General features: G+C 40.2%; 1 protein-coding gene and 1 long non-coding RNA gene across 8 annotated transcripts in view; one reads left to right on the top strand and one right to left on the bottom strand.

Moving 5' to 3' along the window:
- Positions 1–15,671, top strand: part of LOC115294570 — a 37,381-nt gene extending 21,710 nt beyond the window's left edge. For 4 of the 6 annotated variants that reach the window (XR_003909964.1, XR_003909962.1, XR_003909963.1 and 1 more), the window contains 2 exons: positions 14,518–14,661; positions 15,188–15,671. This is a non-coding gene — a long non-coding RNA (uncharacterized LOC115294570). Of the gene's footprint in view, positions 1–14,212; positions 14,300–14,517; positions 14,662–15,187 lie in introns of all 6 variants that reach the window. The other 2 variants (XR_003909965.1, XR_003909966.1) reach the window with 1 other exon arrangement.
- Positions 11,020–17,650, bottom strand: part of CKMT2 (creatine kinase, mitochondrial 2) — a 29,368-nt gene continuing 22,737 nt past the window's right edge. For both annotated transcript variants that reach the window (XM_029942528.1, XM_029942529.1), the window contains 5 exons: positions 17,387–17,472; positions 16,672–16,795; positions 15,279–15,413; positions 13,882–14,007; positions 11,020–11,276 (listed from right to left, as the gene is read on the bottom strand). In XM_029942528.1, coding sequence (XP_029798388.1) covers positions 11,157–11,276; positions 13,882–14,007; positions 15,279–15,413; positions 16,672–16,795; positions 17,387–17,472 — 591 coding nt within the window. In that variant the 3' untranslated portion in view covers positions 11,020–11,156. The remainder of the gene's footprint in view (positions 11,277–13,881; positions 14,008–15,278; positions 15,414–16,671; positions 16,796–17,386; positions 17,473–17,650) is intronic.

Raw genomic sequence — 17,650 nt, 5'->3', positions numbered from 1 at the left:
ATTTTGGCTAGTTTTCTATCTCTTGTCAGTTTTAAAAAGGTCGTTGTGCACTGTGCATCTGTTAGTATTGCTCTGTTAAAGGAGGCTTATTGACTGTCCAGGGCCTGTCGTTTCAGGAAATATTCTTTTAATGGTGTCTCTCAGTTTCTCTTGTTGTTCCTTTGATTATTTTATTTCCCTACTCAGCGATACTTGGGACTCGCCATCATACGCACTTTGGCTTGTTTCTTGGGGTAGACCTGAGAAGGAAAAGAGACAGACAAACACAGAGGGAACAGAAGCACGCAAATGCACAGATAAATCCAACAAACAAATTAAAAGGGGGAAAGGAAGAAAAGAAAATGGAGAGGAAAGAGAAGAAAAGAAGAGAAGAAAAAAAACGGGAGGTCAGAGACAACAGATGACAATGGACAGTCTAAGTGTATAACCAGTTGAGGGGAGAGATAAGGATGAGCTACGGGAGAATATATTCACTCAGGCATCTTTGAGGTTGTCTCCTTTCTGGAGTCTGTATTTTCTCCTTCCACTCTTGCAGATGAGAGTAATGTCCTTCTCAGTTCCATAGATGGGGCAGACGAAGTTTATAGAGCTCCCTTCCTCTCCACCATCTTGGCTCCTCCTCATTGTGCGTAGACTTGTATAATTGTTAGCTCTTCCTGGTGGATAGACCCTGTAATTATTATATAATGCCCTTCTTCATCTCTTGTTACAACCTTTACTTTAAAGTCTAGTTTGTCCAATATAAGTATGGCTACTCCAGCTTTCTTTTGATTTACAGTAGCATGAGAGATAGTTCCTCATCCCCTCATTTTCAATCTGAAGGTGTCCTCAGGTCTAAAATGAGTCTCTTGTAGACGGCAAATAGATGGGTCTTGTTTTTTTATCCTTTCTGATACCCTGTATCTTTTTATTAGAGCATTTAGTCCATTTACATTCAGTTTTCTTATTGAAAAAATATATGGGTGTCGAGTCATTGTGTTATCTGTAGGTTTCATGCTTCTAGGGATGTCTCTGTTACTTTGTGTTCCTTTCAACGTTTCTCTCACACACAGAGTCTCCCTTAGAATCTCTTGTAGGGCTGGTTTAGTGGTGATTAATTCTTCATCGTTTGTTTGGGAATACCTTTATCTCTCCTATTCTGAATGACAGGCTTGCTGGATAAACGATTTTTGGCTGCATATTTTTCTTATTCATCACATTGAAGATTTCCTGTCATTCCTTTCTGGCCTGCGAGGTTTCAGTAGATAGACTGCTACTAACCTTGTGTGTCTACCTTTGTATGTTAAGGCCCCTATATCCCTAGCTACTTTCAGAATTCTCTGTTTATCCTTTTGTTTTTCCAGTTTCACTATGATATATTATGCAGAAGATTGACCCAAGTTACATCTGAGGGGAGTTCTGTGTGCCTCTTGGATTTCAATATTTGTTTCCTTCCCCAGGTTGGGGAAGTTCTCAGCTATGATTTGTTCAAGTACCCCTTCAGCCCCTTTCTCTCTCTTCTTCTGTAATTCCTCTGGTACAGATATTGTTCCACTTGATGGCATCACTCAGTTCTTGAATTCTCCTTTTGTGCTCCTGGATCAATTTATCTTTGTTTTTCTCGACTTCCTCTTTTTCTCTAATTGTGTCTTCTAATTCACCTATTCTCCCCTCTGCCTCTGTAATCCACACTGTGGTCACCGCCATTTTATTTTGTACCTCATTTATAGCATTTTTAAATTCATCATCCCTATTTTTAAGATCCTGGATTTCTGCAACAATGGAGTCTCTGCTGTCTCCTATGTTTTTTTCAAGCCCAGTGATTAACTTTATGGCTATTATTCTAAATTCTTGTTCATTTATGTTGCTTATATCTGTTTTCATGAATTCTTTAGCTGTCACTTCTTCCTGGAATTTCTCTTGAGGAGAATTCTTCTGTTTTGTCATTTTGGCTAGTTTTCTGTCCCTTGTAAGTTTTAAAAGCTTGTTACGCACTCTGCACCTGCGAGCTCTGCTGTATTAAGGGGCACATACACTGTCCAGGGCCTGGCCATTCAGGAGGTGTTTTTTGGAGAGTGTTACTTGCTCTCTGTTGTTGTGACTTTGGTTATTTTATTTCCCTACTCATAATGATGTTTTGGGCCCTCCACCAAGTATACATTGGTTTATTCCTTGAAGTAGCCATGGAAAGGAAAACAGACAAACAAACAGGAAACAAAAACATGCAAATGCACAAACAAAACAAACAAGCAAACAGACAAAAACGAAACAAAAACAAAAGACAATCTAAATGCATAAAACCAGAAATCCCGGCTAAAAGTAAAGAACAGAGTGGAGGCTGTGTTGATGGAAGAGCATATACAAAGAGAAGTGACAGGGATGGGGAGAAAGAGAAAATGAACATTAACCCAGCAGAGAGATTAAAAGGCTTAATCCAGAGAGAGGAGAATAAGGAAGGAGGTGAGGAAAAAGAAACGAAGTAAAGTTACCTGGAGAGACTACATTGCCTGATTGTTTCAGAGAGAGAGAGAGAGGAAGGAAAGGAAAGGAAAGCGGGAAGTATAGAATATGCAGCAAGAGAATGGATTAAATATGTGTGTTTATGCAAACCGATAACCAGAGTAACCAGCCTAGAGGAGGGAAGAGATAAGGAGAGAAGGGGGACTATATCTAAGAACAAGAACTGACCTAGAGTCAGTCCAGGCAGTGCCCAGTGCTGGTTCTACAGCGTCTATCCAGCCTGGAGGGGCGTGTTTTGGTGTAAGCATATCCCGTCTCCACTGTGGGCCCCGTGGACCAATCCCTGAGGCCCCACATTGGTAGTTGTGGGGAGAAAAATGGCGACCCCCAGTCCCTTCTTCACAGATTAGGTGTCCCAAAACACAATATTGGATCCATTCTCACTGTGCCCGGGCGCAGAGGAGGTGGGCTGTCTCGTTCTGCTGTCTCCTACGTCCCATGCTTAGCTGAGTTTTAAACTCCCACTCCGTGCACGTCGCTGAGGCCGCCTGAAATGTGCTTTGCAGCTGTGCTGTTGTACTTCAGGGCAAGCGACTGGATTCTCCTCTGCCCACTGTGCCCCTGACGTACCACCAAACCCAGAGGTGCTCCCTCTCTTCCCTAGACATGCAAATAGGGCAACCGGCCCCAGTCGGAAGAAGGCAATGCAGTTAGAGATGGGATGATGGGATCTGTCTCTGTCCTTGTCGGAGGTTTTTCTCTTACCCAGATTCAGTCCTGTGTTTCCCCAGCCTCTCTCTTTCTTCCCTTTTTTTCCTCTACAAAAGGGGATCCCTCCCCTCTGTGGTTCCGTGGCCTGTTTATCTTCCTCCAGTTCACAATCATGCACCTATAGAGCCGTCTGGTTTTCCCATTTCCTTCCTAGTAGACTCCATCTCCTTTCCTCCCAGACTCTTGGGGTTCAGAGTCCTTGGGCGTCAGCCTTCTTTGAGAGATGCATACGGGAAACATGGATCCCCTCTACTTCTCCACCATGTTGTGGTCCCTCTGACTTCCATGTATTTTTTTTTTTTAATTTCCTCTTTGATATCTTAGTTGACACATTCATTGTTAGGTAGCAGGTTATTTAGCCTACATGTATTTGTGTTCTTTCCAGATTTTTTCTTGTGGTTCATTTCTTAGTTCCATAGTGTTGTGGTCAGAAAAGACACATGGTATGACTTTAGTCTGTCTGAATTTGTTGAGACCGGTTTTGTGACTTAATATGTGATCTATCCTGGAGACTATTCCATGTGCACTCGCAAAGAATGTGTATTCTGCTTTTTTAGGATGGAATGTTCTGAATATGTCTGTTAGATCCATCTGGTCCAGTGTGTCATTCAAAGCCACAGTTCCCTTGTTGATTTTTCTCTTTGGATAATCTATCTGTTGATATAAGTAGGGTGTTAAAGTCCTCTGGCATTATTGTATTATTGTTGATTATTTCCTTTATGTTGTTGTTTGCTGCTTTATGTATTTATATGCTTTCACATTGGGTGCATAAATATTGATAATTATAATATCTTTCTCATTGGATTGTTTGCTTATGATTATATGATGTCCTTTGTCTCTTGTTAAAAGTCTTTGTTTTAATGTCTATTTTGTTTGATAGAAGTATTGCTACCTGGCTTCCTTTACACTTTCATTTGAATGACAAATGTTTTTCCTCTCTTCATTTTCCATCTGCATGTGTCTTTAGGTCTGAAATGAGTCTCTTGTAGGCAGCATATAGGTGAGTATTGTCTTTTTATCCCTTCTGTCACCCCAGGTCTTTTAATTGGAGCATTTAGTCCAGTTGTATTCCAAGTAATTATTGATAGGTATGTAGTTAATGCCTTTTCATTACTCCATTGATGGTTGTTTTATATTCCTCTGTTCCTTTCTTTTCTTGCTCTCTTCTCCCACAGTTTGCTGGCTTTTTTTAGTGGTATACTTGGATTCATTTCTATTTATTTTTGGCTTGTCTATTACTGGTTTTTGATTTGGGGTTACCATAAGATGTATGTGCATACAGCAATCTATATTAAGTTGATGGTTGCTCAGGTTTGAAACTATTCTTTACTCTTCTGTGTCTTAGATATATGGTGTCCTATTTCACATCCTTTTGTGAATCCCTAGGTAAATTTTAATAGACACACTGAATTTGTGTGTGCTTCCTACTTTTCTTACTCCTGCTTATGGTTTTTCTTTCCTCTCAGTCACCTTAAACATTTCTTAAAGGTCTGATTTAGTGGTTTGTTTGGTTGGTTGTTGGTCTTGGACACTCTGTCTCTCCTTCTATCATGAATGATAGCCTTGCTGGACAGAGTATTCTTGATTGCAGGGTTTTTTTTTCTTTGAGCATGTTGAATATATCATGCCTGTAAAGTTTCTGCTGAAAAGTTAACTGATCACCTTTCCCTTGTATATAACTGTTTTCTTTTCTCTTGTTGCTTTTAAAAGTCTTTATCACTACTGTTTGCCATTTTAATTCTAAATTTCTTTGTGTGGACCTCTCTGGGTGGATTTTATTGGGTGTTCTGTGTGCCTGGAACTGGATTTCTCTTTCCTTCCCCGGATAAGGAAGTTTTCTTCTGTTATTCTAATAAATTTGCTGCCCCCTTTTCTCTCTCTTCTCCTTCTGGGATCCCTATAATGTGAATGTTGTACCTGATGGTAATGTAGAGTTGCTTAAATCTGTTTTAACTTATTATTATTATTATTATTATTATTAATCATTTTATGTCTGCTGTTTAGCTTGCTTTCCATCTCTCTGTCATCCAGATTGCTCATCCATTCTTTTTCTTCCTCTAGTCCATTTATTTTATTTAGTGTATTTTTAAGTTTCATTTGTTGAGTCCTTCATCTCTGATTAGTTCTTTTTTATGTTCTAACTCACTTGGTCTCAGTGAGGTCCTCCACTCTTTTCACAAGTCCAGTGAAATCATATCTCTATGATTATTTCTTTAAATTCTCAAGCGTATTAATTATCGCCAATTTATTTAGCTCTCTTACCATGATTTTGTCCTATTCTTTCATTTGGTACATAATCCTCTGTCTTAGTTTTGTCCCACCTTTTGTATCTGTTTTTGTGTGTTTGGACAGTTAGCTATATCTGTTGCTCTTGAAAGCCGTGGTCTTTATGAAGAAGAGGTCCTGTGGTGCCCTCTGTTCACCAGAACCTGCACTCTTGTGTGTGTTGTATGCACCCTGCTATTGTGGCTGAATCATGTTTGCCGTCCGTCCAGCTGTCTGGAATGGCGCTCTCTGCCTGTTGTAGGCAGGGTTTAGTTCCTGGGTTGTGAGGGAGCCAGTTTGGGACTGCTTGGGCTTGAGTCAAGTTACACCAGGTGTACTTTTCCTGTGTTGTGGCCTGAGAAGCTCTGGTTGCTGGGCAGGGCCTGCATTCGGACCACATGCCTGTTCCCAGCCCACTGCTGGAGATACAGTTGCACTGCTGTGTATGGTTATTTCTCTGCCCCAGGGAAGGAGTCTGTCTTTGGAGTAGTGCTAGCCTCGCCTCTGCCAGCGCTCCTTGCACACTGCCAGGCTTGGGACATCACTTTGATTGGCCCTGGCCAAAGGTGTATTGGAGGAACTAGGTCAGCATGAGCATGTTGGGGAGGGCATAGGTGTTAGCAGGTTTCTACAGGTCTGCTATAGGAGGGGACCTGGAGCTGCTTTAGAAGACTGCCACAGGGCTGGAGGGAATATACAGGGGAGTGCAGGCATGGGGTGCTTGTTCTAGCAAGTCCACAGTGGTATTATGGGAGGGGACCAGCAGCTGCCCACAACTCCAGCCAAGGCTGGCTGTGTGGGAGTGGGGCAGATCCACAGAACTATGCAAAACTTAGCAAGCTAGGTGGAGAGGACTGGTTCCCGCAACTATGCGTGTGTCTAGGTTGGGGGACAGGGGAGTGAAATGGTGCCCACTAATTCTTTTGTTCTTGAAGAAGTCTCCCAATGATCCCTACCCCTCAAACATGGGTTGCCAGGTTAATAAACAAATCTCCTTCCCATATACCCCAAGTGTGTGTGTGTGTGTGTGTGTGTGTGTGTGTGTGTGTGTGTGTGTGTGTTTAATGTTTATTTGTGTGTGTTTGTGAGAGAGAACAAGCAGAAGAGGGACACACACACACACACCCACACACACACACACACACAGAATCTGTGAGATCACAACCTGAGCTGAAGTCAGATGCTTAACCGACTGAGCCACCCAGGCGCCCCTCAAGTGTTTTTTCAAACTATTTCTATGCTGTATCTCCATGGGGTGCTTTGTTGTGCTATCTCTTTAAGTTCCCTCTCTTCCCTACTCCCTTCCTAGAGTCCTTAGTCATATAGTTGATTAGTGGCAGAGTCTGAATTTAAGGCAAATCTTTTGACTTCAAAACAACTTCCTGTGGCTGCCTCCAAAACATGTTCTTGTATCACCTTTGGCCTAATAGAGAATAACCAATTCCTTATGAGCCAACATACTTAGGATGCTGGTGTGACAGCTCAGAAGTCAAGGAGAAGGACACATTTCTCTTCCCCCATGGAAGAGAACCAGAATGATTTTCCAGCCACCAAAGCCTCCTTTCTGCATTCTGCTTCAGATGCAAAGAATGTTGCAAATTAAGAAGGTTCTGTGATTCGTAACGGTATTTTGTTCACGTCGTTGCTTCATGGATGTTGGTTGAACTAGGTCTTAGGAAAGCAGAACTGCTTGCATGCTGTGACTACTTTGGCTGAAATAGGACATTGAATTAGAATTTTAATAGTTATAAGTCTCTCTATCTTCTTCAGTAGACTCACATAAAACATCTTTTATTTGCACTATAACATTGCCAATGTGCTTGTTTTGTGTGCCAGAAGTATAACTTAGCACAACTTCTGCAAACAGGAATAGATCTATCAAATATTTGGCAATGCTTGAGGGGAAAGAATGTTCTCTTATCCAATTTAGATGCTGTTACATGATCTGAAAATTGAGGAGCAGTCAGGGAAGGATATTTAATGAATATGGAGATTTCAACAAAAATTGAGATGCCAGATTGAGCATTAGGAATTCATTGTAGACATGGTTATTAAATGTGTGTCTTTAGATATAAATATCTTGTTCTTAAAAAGGAAAGTTATAGATGAATAATTCCTGGTAATACAGTAAAGGTCAAATAGCCTTATAAATCAAGAATTTCAAATGTAGGTAAGATAATTAAAGTCTTTGGGCAAACTAATATTCAATGCAAATGTGGTTTTGATATTGATGAGTAGAACTACTGGCAGAGGTGACAAATGAATTAAGTAAAAATACAACAAAAACCAAGAGATATTCGCCATACATTCTGTGCTGTAGGTCTGTTAATTCTTCGTGTTAATTATGCTGTTTGGGATGATGTAATACAGATTTCAAAAATTTCGTTTCCCCCCCTGTGACTATGTTTCCATTCCTGTACTTTTCATCTTTTTTTTTTTAATAACTAGAAGTTTATGTTTTAATCCACATCACTTATTTCAGTGATTGCACACTCACACTCAAACTCCTCTCTGGCACACAGCAGTTTATTTTCTGTATTTATAGATCTGTTCATTTTTCATTGTTTTGTGTGTATCATTCCACATATAAGTGAAATCGTGTGGTTTATGGTTGAGTAATATTCTGTTGTAGTCATAGATGACCTCTTAATCTGTTTGTCAGTTGGCACATTGTTGCCACATTATGCATCTTGTAAATATTGCTGCAGTAAACATAGGGATGGATATACCTTTTTTAATTTGTGTCTTTGTTTTCTTTGGGTAAATAGCTAGTAGTGGAATTACTAAATTGTAGATATCTATTTTTAATGTTTTGAGGAACCTCCATAGTTTTCCACAGTGGTTGCACCCATTTACATTGCTACCAACAGTGCACGAGGGCTCCTTTTCTTCCATATCCTCACCAACACTTGTCATGTCTTGTCTTTGTGATTCTGGCCATTCTGACAGGTATGAGGTGCTATCTCATGATTTTGGTTTTCATTTCCTTGATAATAGTGATATGGAGCATCTTTTCTTTTCATGTATCTGGTGGCTATCTGTATGTCGTCTTGGGGCAAAAGGCCTATTCAGGTGCTCTGCCGATCTTTTAATCTGATCATTTGCTCTTGTTTAATTGTTGGAGTACTTTCCTATTTTGGATCTGAACCCCTTATTGGAAATATCACTGGTACATATTTTCTCCCATTTGGTAGGTTGTCTTTTTGTTCTATTGGTGGTTTCCTTCACTGTGTAAAAGTTTGTTATTTTGTGGTGGTCCCAGCGGCTTTTGTTTATTTGCCTTATGAGACCTATCCATAGATAGACTGCTGAGGCCAATGTCCAAGGATTTACTGCCTAGGTTTTCTCTTAGGAGTTTTATGGTTCCATGCGTCACATTTTGGTCTTTAATCCACCTTGAGTTTATTTTTGCTTATGGTGTAAGAAAATAGTCCAGTTTCCCCAGTACCATTTATTGACTGTCTTTCACCCATGGTATACTCTTGTCTCCTTTGCCTGTAGATTAACTGATCACAGGATCATGGACTCATTTCTGAGTTCTCTCTCTTGTTCCATGGATCTACATGTCTTTTTGCACTGGCATCATACTGTTACCAGTATAGCCTTGCTGTACATCTTGAAATCTGCAGTTGTGATACCTCCAGCTTTGTTCTTCTCAAGGCTGCTTGGCTGTTCAAGGTGTTTTTTGGTTTCATGGAAATTTGGAGATTATTTAGCTTTGTGGAAAATGCTAGAGGTGTTTTGATAGGAATTGCATTGAATCTGTAGGTTGTTTGAGCAGCACAGACATTTCAATGATATTCATCCTTCCAGTTCATGAACATGTTATATCTTTGCATTTGTGTAATCTTCAAATTCTTTCATTAATATCTTCTAGTTCTCAGAGGATAGGTTTTTCACCTCGGTTAAATTTACTCATGGGTGTGCTTTTTTGGTGCAATTGTAAAAGGGATGGTTCTTAATTTCTCTTTCTTCTTTGTTATTGGTGTATAGAAATGAAACAGACTTCTGTATATTTGTATTCTGCAACTTTACTGATTTCATATATTCTGATACTTCCGGGGGGGGGTTGTTTTCTTGGTTTTTTGGTGGTAACTTCTGGGTTTTGTACATACAGTGTGATGTCATCTGCAAGTAAGAACAGTTTTACTTCATTTCCATTTGGGATGCCTTTTCTTTTTCTTGTCTGCTGTCGCTAGGATGTCCAGTACTAATATGGATATACGTAGTGAGAGTGGACATGTTCATTGTCTTCCTGATCTTAGAGGGAAATTTTTCCATTTTTCACCCATTAAGTAGTGTAGTTAGCTGTGAGTAGTTCATATAAGGACTTTATTATGTTGATGTCTGTTTCTCCTGAATCCACTTTGGTGAGAATTATCATGAGTGGATGGTATATGTTGTCAAATGCTTTCTCTGTATCTGTTGAGATGATTATATGGTTTTTATTTTTCCTCTTATTAATGTGGTATATCACATTGACTTGTGGATATTGAATCACTGTGCATCCCAGGAATAAATCCCACTTGACCATGATGAATGATCCTTTTCATGTATTGTTGAATTTAATTTGCTCATGGTTATCCAGGGAGTTTTGCATGTGTTCATCATGGATATTGGCGTGTGGTTTTTCTTTCTTCTTTGTGTCTTTGGTCTTGGTATCAAGCTAATGCCGATGTTGTGGAATGAATACACTTTTCCTTCCTCTTTGGTTTTTGCAAATAGTTTGAGAAGAATAGGTATTCATTCTTTGGTAAATGTTGTGATGTAGGTTTAGATCACAAGGGTGGCTTACTTTTTATATCAGTATTCCTGTATTTTTATGCCAGTGCATGCTTTTCAGCTTTTATAAAAATATGTGTATTAACATATGCCCGTTAGTGGGTCTCTTCAACTCCTATATGCTTATGTTTCTTGCGTTTGCCTTTATTTACCTATTCTCTCATAAGTCCTTTCAAAAGAGAGATGTTGAAATCTGTTGACTTCGTCAGTGACTGCAATTTCCCCTAATTATTTTACCCTTCTTCCACCTCAGGACCAACCAAAGGAAGCCATATGTACTTTTCAGACCAGTTCCATAGGATAGATACCCCATTTCCATTTATTCTGCCTTCAGTTTCTCCAATGCCTGCAACCCCAATCAGGGTTTATCTGAAACTTTCCCATGTTTGTCACCAGAATGCTTTATATGCTGGTCTTGAATTTTTCAGAAACTTAAAGGGATGGTGGCTGACTCCTTTTCCATATCCATCCCTAAGTAATCTCTGTATTGTAGTGTATCCACACTCTCAAGAGAAATGAATCTCTTCTTTTCTAGTTGCCAGAAATGATTGGGAAATGGGGAACTAATCTACCAATGTTGTCTATGAAGTTTTGTTAGTGTTGATATTGTAGCATCTAGGTGAATTGAGGGCTTTTATATTGGTGTGTAAGTGGTTTTAGAAATATGTTTTATCAGTGCCTTAAAACACTTTGCCTGCTGGTATTTGTAATTTCATGCATTTGCCCTTCTTAGGGTTTTAAAAAAATCAGGGAAACAAAACGTATTAAGGAGAGTTTTATTGTTAAGATAGGACATACAATTTTACATTTTTCCAAGTCTATAAAAACTCTCAGAGTAAAATTTCTTCATGTCTGTCATACCAGCAGACAGATTATTTACAGTTTGGAAAAGAGAAAGTTCACTTCCTGCCAAACTGAGGCAGAGGCGGTGGGACCTTAATATCTTGGCCTCTCTCCAACTTCTTCTCACAGTCCACCAGATAGTTGACTCCGTCGATGACTATCTGAACAAGCTCAACCTTCGATAGTGAAAAAGACAAATGATTAGTCTACATAGAAGACACATGCAAGGTATTAAGAAGAACAATACTGGGACAAAGAACGTGCCATGTTAAATGGACTTGAGGGAAATCATGAGATAGAAGAAACTGTTATTAAGTGTTGTCAGGAATCTGATGGTCATTGCCAGAGATGAGAAGCAGAGATACTACAGCATTACTCAGTCTTTTTTTTTTTTTATTATTTTAAAGATGGAGTTACTACTTTTTAAGTATGTGAAAACCATTAATGTGCATCTCAGACCCTTTCCCCCCACCCGTCTCTGCTATAAGTTTATCTAAAAGTAAAATTACACTGACATCTTCTTTTGTTCTTTGACCTGGATCTCTCTTAAGACCTGCTGCTAAGCTACCTGAGCACTGAGTAAGCTCTAGTTCAGATATTATTTATACAGTACATAGCTTTCTGAAAAATTATCTGAAATCAAATGTTTGGCAATTAAATCATGTTATGTTTTAACTGTACCAGGTAAGTTTGCTTCTTAAAGGAAACATTATAAGTTATATTATGATAAACTTTTTAAAATGCCTTTTTTAAAATTTATTTGAGAGAGGAGAGAGAGAATGAGCAGGGGAAGGACAGAGAGAGAGGGGGGGACAGAGGATTGGAAACAGCCCTGTGCTGACATGAGAGATCAGCTCTGTAGGGCTCAAACTCACAAACTTCGAGATCATGACCTGAGCTGAAATCAGACCCTTGGCTGACTAAGCAATCCAGGTGCGATTTTTTTTTAAATTTCTGCTTTAAAAAAAAATACTGATTCACAAATACTGTTTTTAATAAATTCAAGTACATCAAACTATAAATTTCTTTTTCCTGTGATCCTCTTCCTAATCAATTACACTGCTCCTAAAGAGATGCAAACTCAGATGGTAAGCAATTACTTAATTCTAAACAGCATTAACATGCTTGATAAGAACTCAAGTATGAACACCAAGGATGGAAGGGATTCCTAACTGTTATGGTTGACACTAGTCCCCGCCCTACTCATTTTCATGAATAAGGAAACTGAGGCCCCAAAAACGGGTTTGGTCAGAAAGCTAGTCATTAAAACACGTATTTACTTCTCTAATTGACCTATCCTGGTATTCTTGAGGGTTTGTGATAAGATGCTTCTCTCATTCACTGCCAGCAGGACTCTATCTTGATATAAATCTTCTTTAGGGGTAAGGTCCCTTTCTCTTGAACCTACGAGTTCTTTTCCTAAAAATATATCCTAATTAAATAATCAGAGTTGTGATTAGAGTTCTGTATAGATATGGTCAAATAAAGCATCAAAAATTCAGATTGAATAATGGAGTATCTTTACTAAACTGTCATTAAAAATGTTTTTAAAGAATACTTAATATTGTAAGAAAAAGCTCATGGTAGAGTAGTGTGTGATAGTAAATATATGATGAAATTTCATTTTTAAAGGGGGCATTTGAATAATTATAAAAAATGAAAGGTATGCTTTCTGCTTGGAGAGCCCCAGGGCAGCTGCAGCATAGTGGGATGGGCTGCCTTACTTTCCAGTGATAAAAATCTAGTTCATACTAGAAGCAGATCGACCTCGGCTACAGCTCTTCTGTATTCACTACCCCATACGTTACTTAGTAAATTTCAGAAGCTGTATTTATAACTCCTCCTTCAAGGACTTTACCAGAGCTGGGAGCACATAAGGTGATTTGTTTTGAGTGTTTCCTCCTTCCCTTTTCTCAGTTTATTGGTAGGGATACCAATAGGCAGTGAAATATTTGAAAGCTGGCAAGGAAGAAGAAAGAGCATCAATAATGCAAAGACTTAATAACCAGCCACTGAGTTATTAAGATTTGTATGTTATAAGAGGAAGAGGCTTTTAAATTAATAATGGGCATAATACATTCAATAGGACTGTATCCTGATAAATTGGTAGGAGTTACGGGGATCAGACCTTGCTTAGGAGTCAGCTGCATTTCTCTTAAGTGTGCGCTTTCTGCTTCTGCTCCTGTATCACTCCTGGCCTACCTGGAGTTTATGAATGCCGTTCATCCTACATATTCACAGAATCTTAAAGATTGCTCCATGAGCACAATCTTTTTGGGGGCTAAAGATGGCAAATAATACATGCACTAGGTACAAAAATAAATTTTTACAAACTAGCAAGGATCTAAAAATGAAGCATGTGGCTTCACCAAAGGAAGTTGAGAATCAAGGGGAAATTCGACTACTTTACCCCCTCAGAGAGCACACATGTTCTCTGATACCACCGTGATAAAATACCAGTGTCCTTTTGCGTAACGAGCTCCTGCTGCTGAGAGATTGCTGGAGCACCTCCCAGGGGGTGAGGTGCTGACAACAGTCCCGCTGTCACCTCCCTTACTCACCTACACATCCTCAGCTTATGTCGTGCTTACCTTCATGCAGTTACTCCCCATGCAGGAATACAACTACAGAATGAAACGCTAAGGGGACTCAGGTTCAGTGAGGAAAGAGGTGGTCTTGAGTTTTGTGAAGAAGGCAAGGCTATTGAGGCTACTTCTCTATTCCCTTGTTCTCTTGGGCTGATACTGTTAGCTCCTGTTTGGTACGTGAGATGTCCGTTACCTCTGATCGACCAATCCGATCGATGTTGGAAATATCGTACACATCTGCCACGGCAGCCGTGTCCACACCACCAGTGCCGCGCTTCTGGAGCCTTAGGTTCTCCAGGATCTTGGAGAAGCGTGGATCCTGTGGTCAGGGACAAAACTGAGTGTCCTAAGAAGCAAAACTGATCGACCCTCATCAGCACATTCATTTAGAAAAGAAGTATTTTGAGAGACCGTAGCAGTACTGATTAAACTTATACTTCCTATGTGCCAGGCCACTGTGCTACAGCCTTTAAACTTTATAACAACCCCATTAAGTAGGTAATGCTTTCATTCTCATTTTACAGATGAGGAAACCTAGGCTCAAAGGAATTAACTTGATCAGAGCTTTTTTTAATTTCTCTGTCACTTCTAGCATTTGGATATCAGCTTTGGTGAGTTGATTATTCATCTGCATAATAGTTTTCACTGATACAATTAAAATCATGAAGTTAAATCACATCAAATAATTTCCTTAACATGGGATTAATTTTCATTCTGTCTTTGGTAGGAAGCTCTTTTTCTTAAATTGTTTTTAAAGTATTTGATTTGCTTCTGCTGTGATGTAAAATATTAGTGGTCTACCAGAATCCTTTTTCTTCTTCATACACAGATGGAGCTGAGACAGTAACCATGAGCTAAGTTCTTGCTAGTGAAATGAACACAAGTGATATGTGCACTTCAAGGCCAAGACTTCAGATCTTCACATGGACACACATCCTCCTCCCCTCGCACAGGCTGGAGCATGGGTCCCCAGGTACAGTTCCCTGACCAGCTCCATTGTATCACCTGCAGATTTTGTAGGTGAGCCAAGCTGTTTGTTGTTTTTTTTTTTAATATTTATTTTTGAGAGGCATAGTGTGAGCAGGGGAGGGGCAGAGAGAGAGGGAGACACAGAATCCAAAGCAGGCTCCAGGCTCTGAACTGTCAGCACAGAGGCCGATGCAGGGCTCAAACCCACAAACTGAGAGATCAGGACCTGAGCTGAAGCTAGACGCTTAATGACAGAGCCACCCGGGCGCCCCAAGCTGTTTTTATAGGTCCCCAGATTCGAGCCTGCAGGTTCAACTGTGAGAACCCCTCCACCAGGAGAGACGGAGATGGAATGAACTCCAAGGGGCAGGGTGGTGCGACCTGCCTGCCCATCCTGACTTGTAACTTGAAGGAAAATTTAAACTTTGTGTTCTTGAAGCCACATCTTTTCTTACAGCACTTAATGTTTTGTCCTGAAAAAAGTGTCTTTTAAGGCAAGCTTAACCCTTTCTTTTTATTTTCTATCATAGGTGCAGAAAGTAAGGGTTAAGAAGTCAGCAAGAAGTCATACTTGGTTTATCCTGGTGGAACCCAGCAGGGCTGTTGGCTACGTGACAGTACCTTGCTGAGCTTTGGGATCCGGACATGGACGCCAGCCCGTAATCCTGTGCCCAGGTTTGAAGGGCAGGTCAGGATGTAGCCCAGTCGCTCGTTCCACATGAACTCCCAGCCTCGCTCTTGGATTAGGCGTTCTACCTGTAACAGGGAACAAATGGAGTTCTTGAATACCTACCTACTCAGGACATCCCAAACGCCAAGAGGAGACTTGGGTACTGTATGTTTGCTGTGCGTGAAATTTAGGTAAATTTGTATTACTTCCTTAATAGAAGAGGATACTACTGCCAGAATATTAAAATGATCCAATCCAATTAAATTAGCTGAACCATGTAAAGTACTGAATGCAGTACCTAGCGCATCCTAAATATTCAATAAATGTCAGTTGCTGTTATTTTTCATGTGAGAACAGGAGACTATAGGAATTCTCAACTGGTAAGGCTGTGGTAAGGTTACATATGAACATAGTTACATCCTATACTGTCTTTATGCTTAGAATAGCCAAGAACACTGTTAAAGAAATTGGAAAATAATTAAAGATCCACAGACTTCCCTAAAACATGCTGGACTGGGGAGGGAAGCATAGTAATTTACTTAATAACAAAAAGTAACTTATTTTTTTGTAGCATTGCTGGTAGTCCTGTAATGCCCAAAACGCAGTATCCTCAACGGCCAGAGACCACCAGGGAGACCGAGGCACGCACATAAAGGCAAAGGGCTTTATTATTACAGGCTCAGGCTCGCCGGGGCCTAAACTCGGGCTCTCAGACTTCACCAGCGCAGTGGATCCGTGCTGAGAGCCCCGAGCAAGGGCTGAGTAGGGTTTATATGGGGTTTGGGAAGGGGGAGTTACAAGAAATTGTGACACAGGTACAGTGATCCAATCATAATGGTACAACAGTATTGGCAGCAACTTTAACCATACACATTGTTCAAAGCATTCGTTACTTTTATGACCCAATCACAATATTTAGAGTAGTTTTGAAATTAACCAATTACAGAGCCAGCCTAGGGTCTTGTTCAGCGACTAACGGGTTAACTTTAACATTAGGTAACAGGGTCCTATCTACAGTTCCTATCTGCTGGCCTCACCTTAAGGAATGTGCGGAGAGGTAGCTGGCCTTTCCTGATTGGATATGGCAAGGTGGTCTGTCCTGCTCTAGGCAATGTGTAAACTGCCTGATAGTTTTGGGGAAACTGAAACTTAGGCCTTCTAGTTCAAAGGGGAAACTTAAAGCCTGTCATGGCGTCTGTTTGGCTTAGCCTTACAGTTCTACCCCCAAAGAGTACCATGATTCCTAGAAAACCTTAGCCCCATCTTTGAATTCACCCTTGTGTCTTCAAGAATGAAAATGTGATTTTACTTTAATGAATATTCAGAAATCTGATGATATCTTACTTCTTTTAGTCCACGACAGAATCGCTCAAATACTCTTTTCATATTGCCTCCTTTTTCCATAGAGATTACCCTGGTATGGTCTTCCTCATTAATCCAGATGAGAAATGTCTTGTCATAATTATGCCTAATGAAGAGAGAAATACGGTGTTGCACATTAACTACATTTGTTTCAACACATGAAAATTCCCTTCACCGCTGTAGCTTGATTGCTTCATTTTACCTTCCTCATTTCCTAGAAGGCCCTAATTCTTCCATTGTGCCTGAACAAGTAGTACAAAATACTGTTATCTTGACATAATGAAGACTAAGACCAGCTCTAACCCTTACAGATATATTTTTGCCCAACAGATGACAATAATTCAACAATGGATAACATTTGGTTTTGATACTAACAAGAGTATTCTCCCATTAGGTTCAACCAAAATCTTGTGCTGCTTAAAATTTTTATCTACAGCCCAAGATTCTTTCTAATTTTTCTTAAAAAGTCTTTTTCTTGTGAGTAATTCATGCAAACCAGCAAACATTCTTACACGTCTTAGAAACATCACAGTACTTCGGCATTATACACAGACATGATTTCTAAACACTCTCTTCATTTAGCTGAAGCCAGGCATGCTGTCAGCTGCAGGTCACAGCAGCTGCCGGTTAGGACAAGCAGGTGCCCTGAGGGCGACCCTCTGCACACACTGCACACGTGAGAATGCTGTGTCCGTACCAGATTCCCCTGGCGTCTGGCCAGTCACGGGCCATCCCAGCACATGTTAATAAAGGGGATACTGGCTTATCAAACAGGAAGTGGTCCTGCAGGCCAGAAGGGACAAAGCAGAAAGGAGAAACGGATGAGATCAGACACAAGGACAAGGACTGTGTGGCCAAATTGCCACTAATACTGGTTGAGGTCTATCAGGCAGTGGTTCTCAGCCTTGGCTGTCCACTGGAATAACCTGGGAGGGCTCTTTAAAAAATATGAATGCCCAGT

Source organism: Suricata suricatta, chromosome 6 (genome assembly GCF_006229205.1).
Source record: "Suricata suricatta isolate VVHF042 chromosome 6, meerkat_22Aug2017_6uvM2_HiC, whole genome shotgun sequence".
NCBI lineage: Eukaryota > Metazoa > Chordata > Mammalia > Carnivora > Herpestidae > Suricata > Suricata suricatta.
The sequence above is the reverse complement of the archived record's forward strand: the minus strand, read 5'-3'. Positions and strand labels throughout refer to the sequence as shown.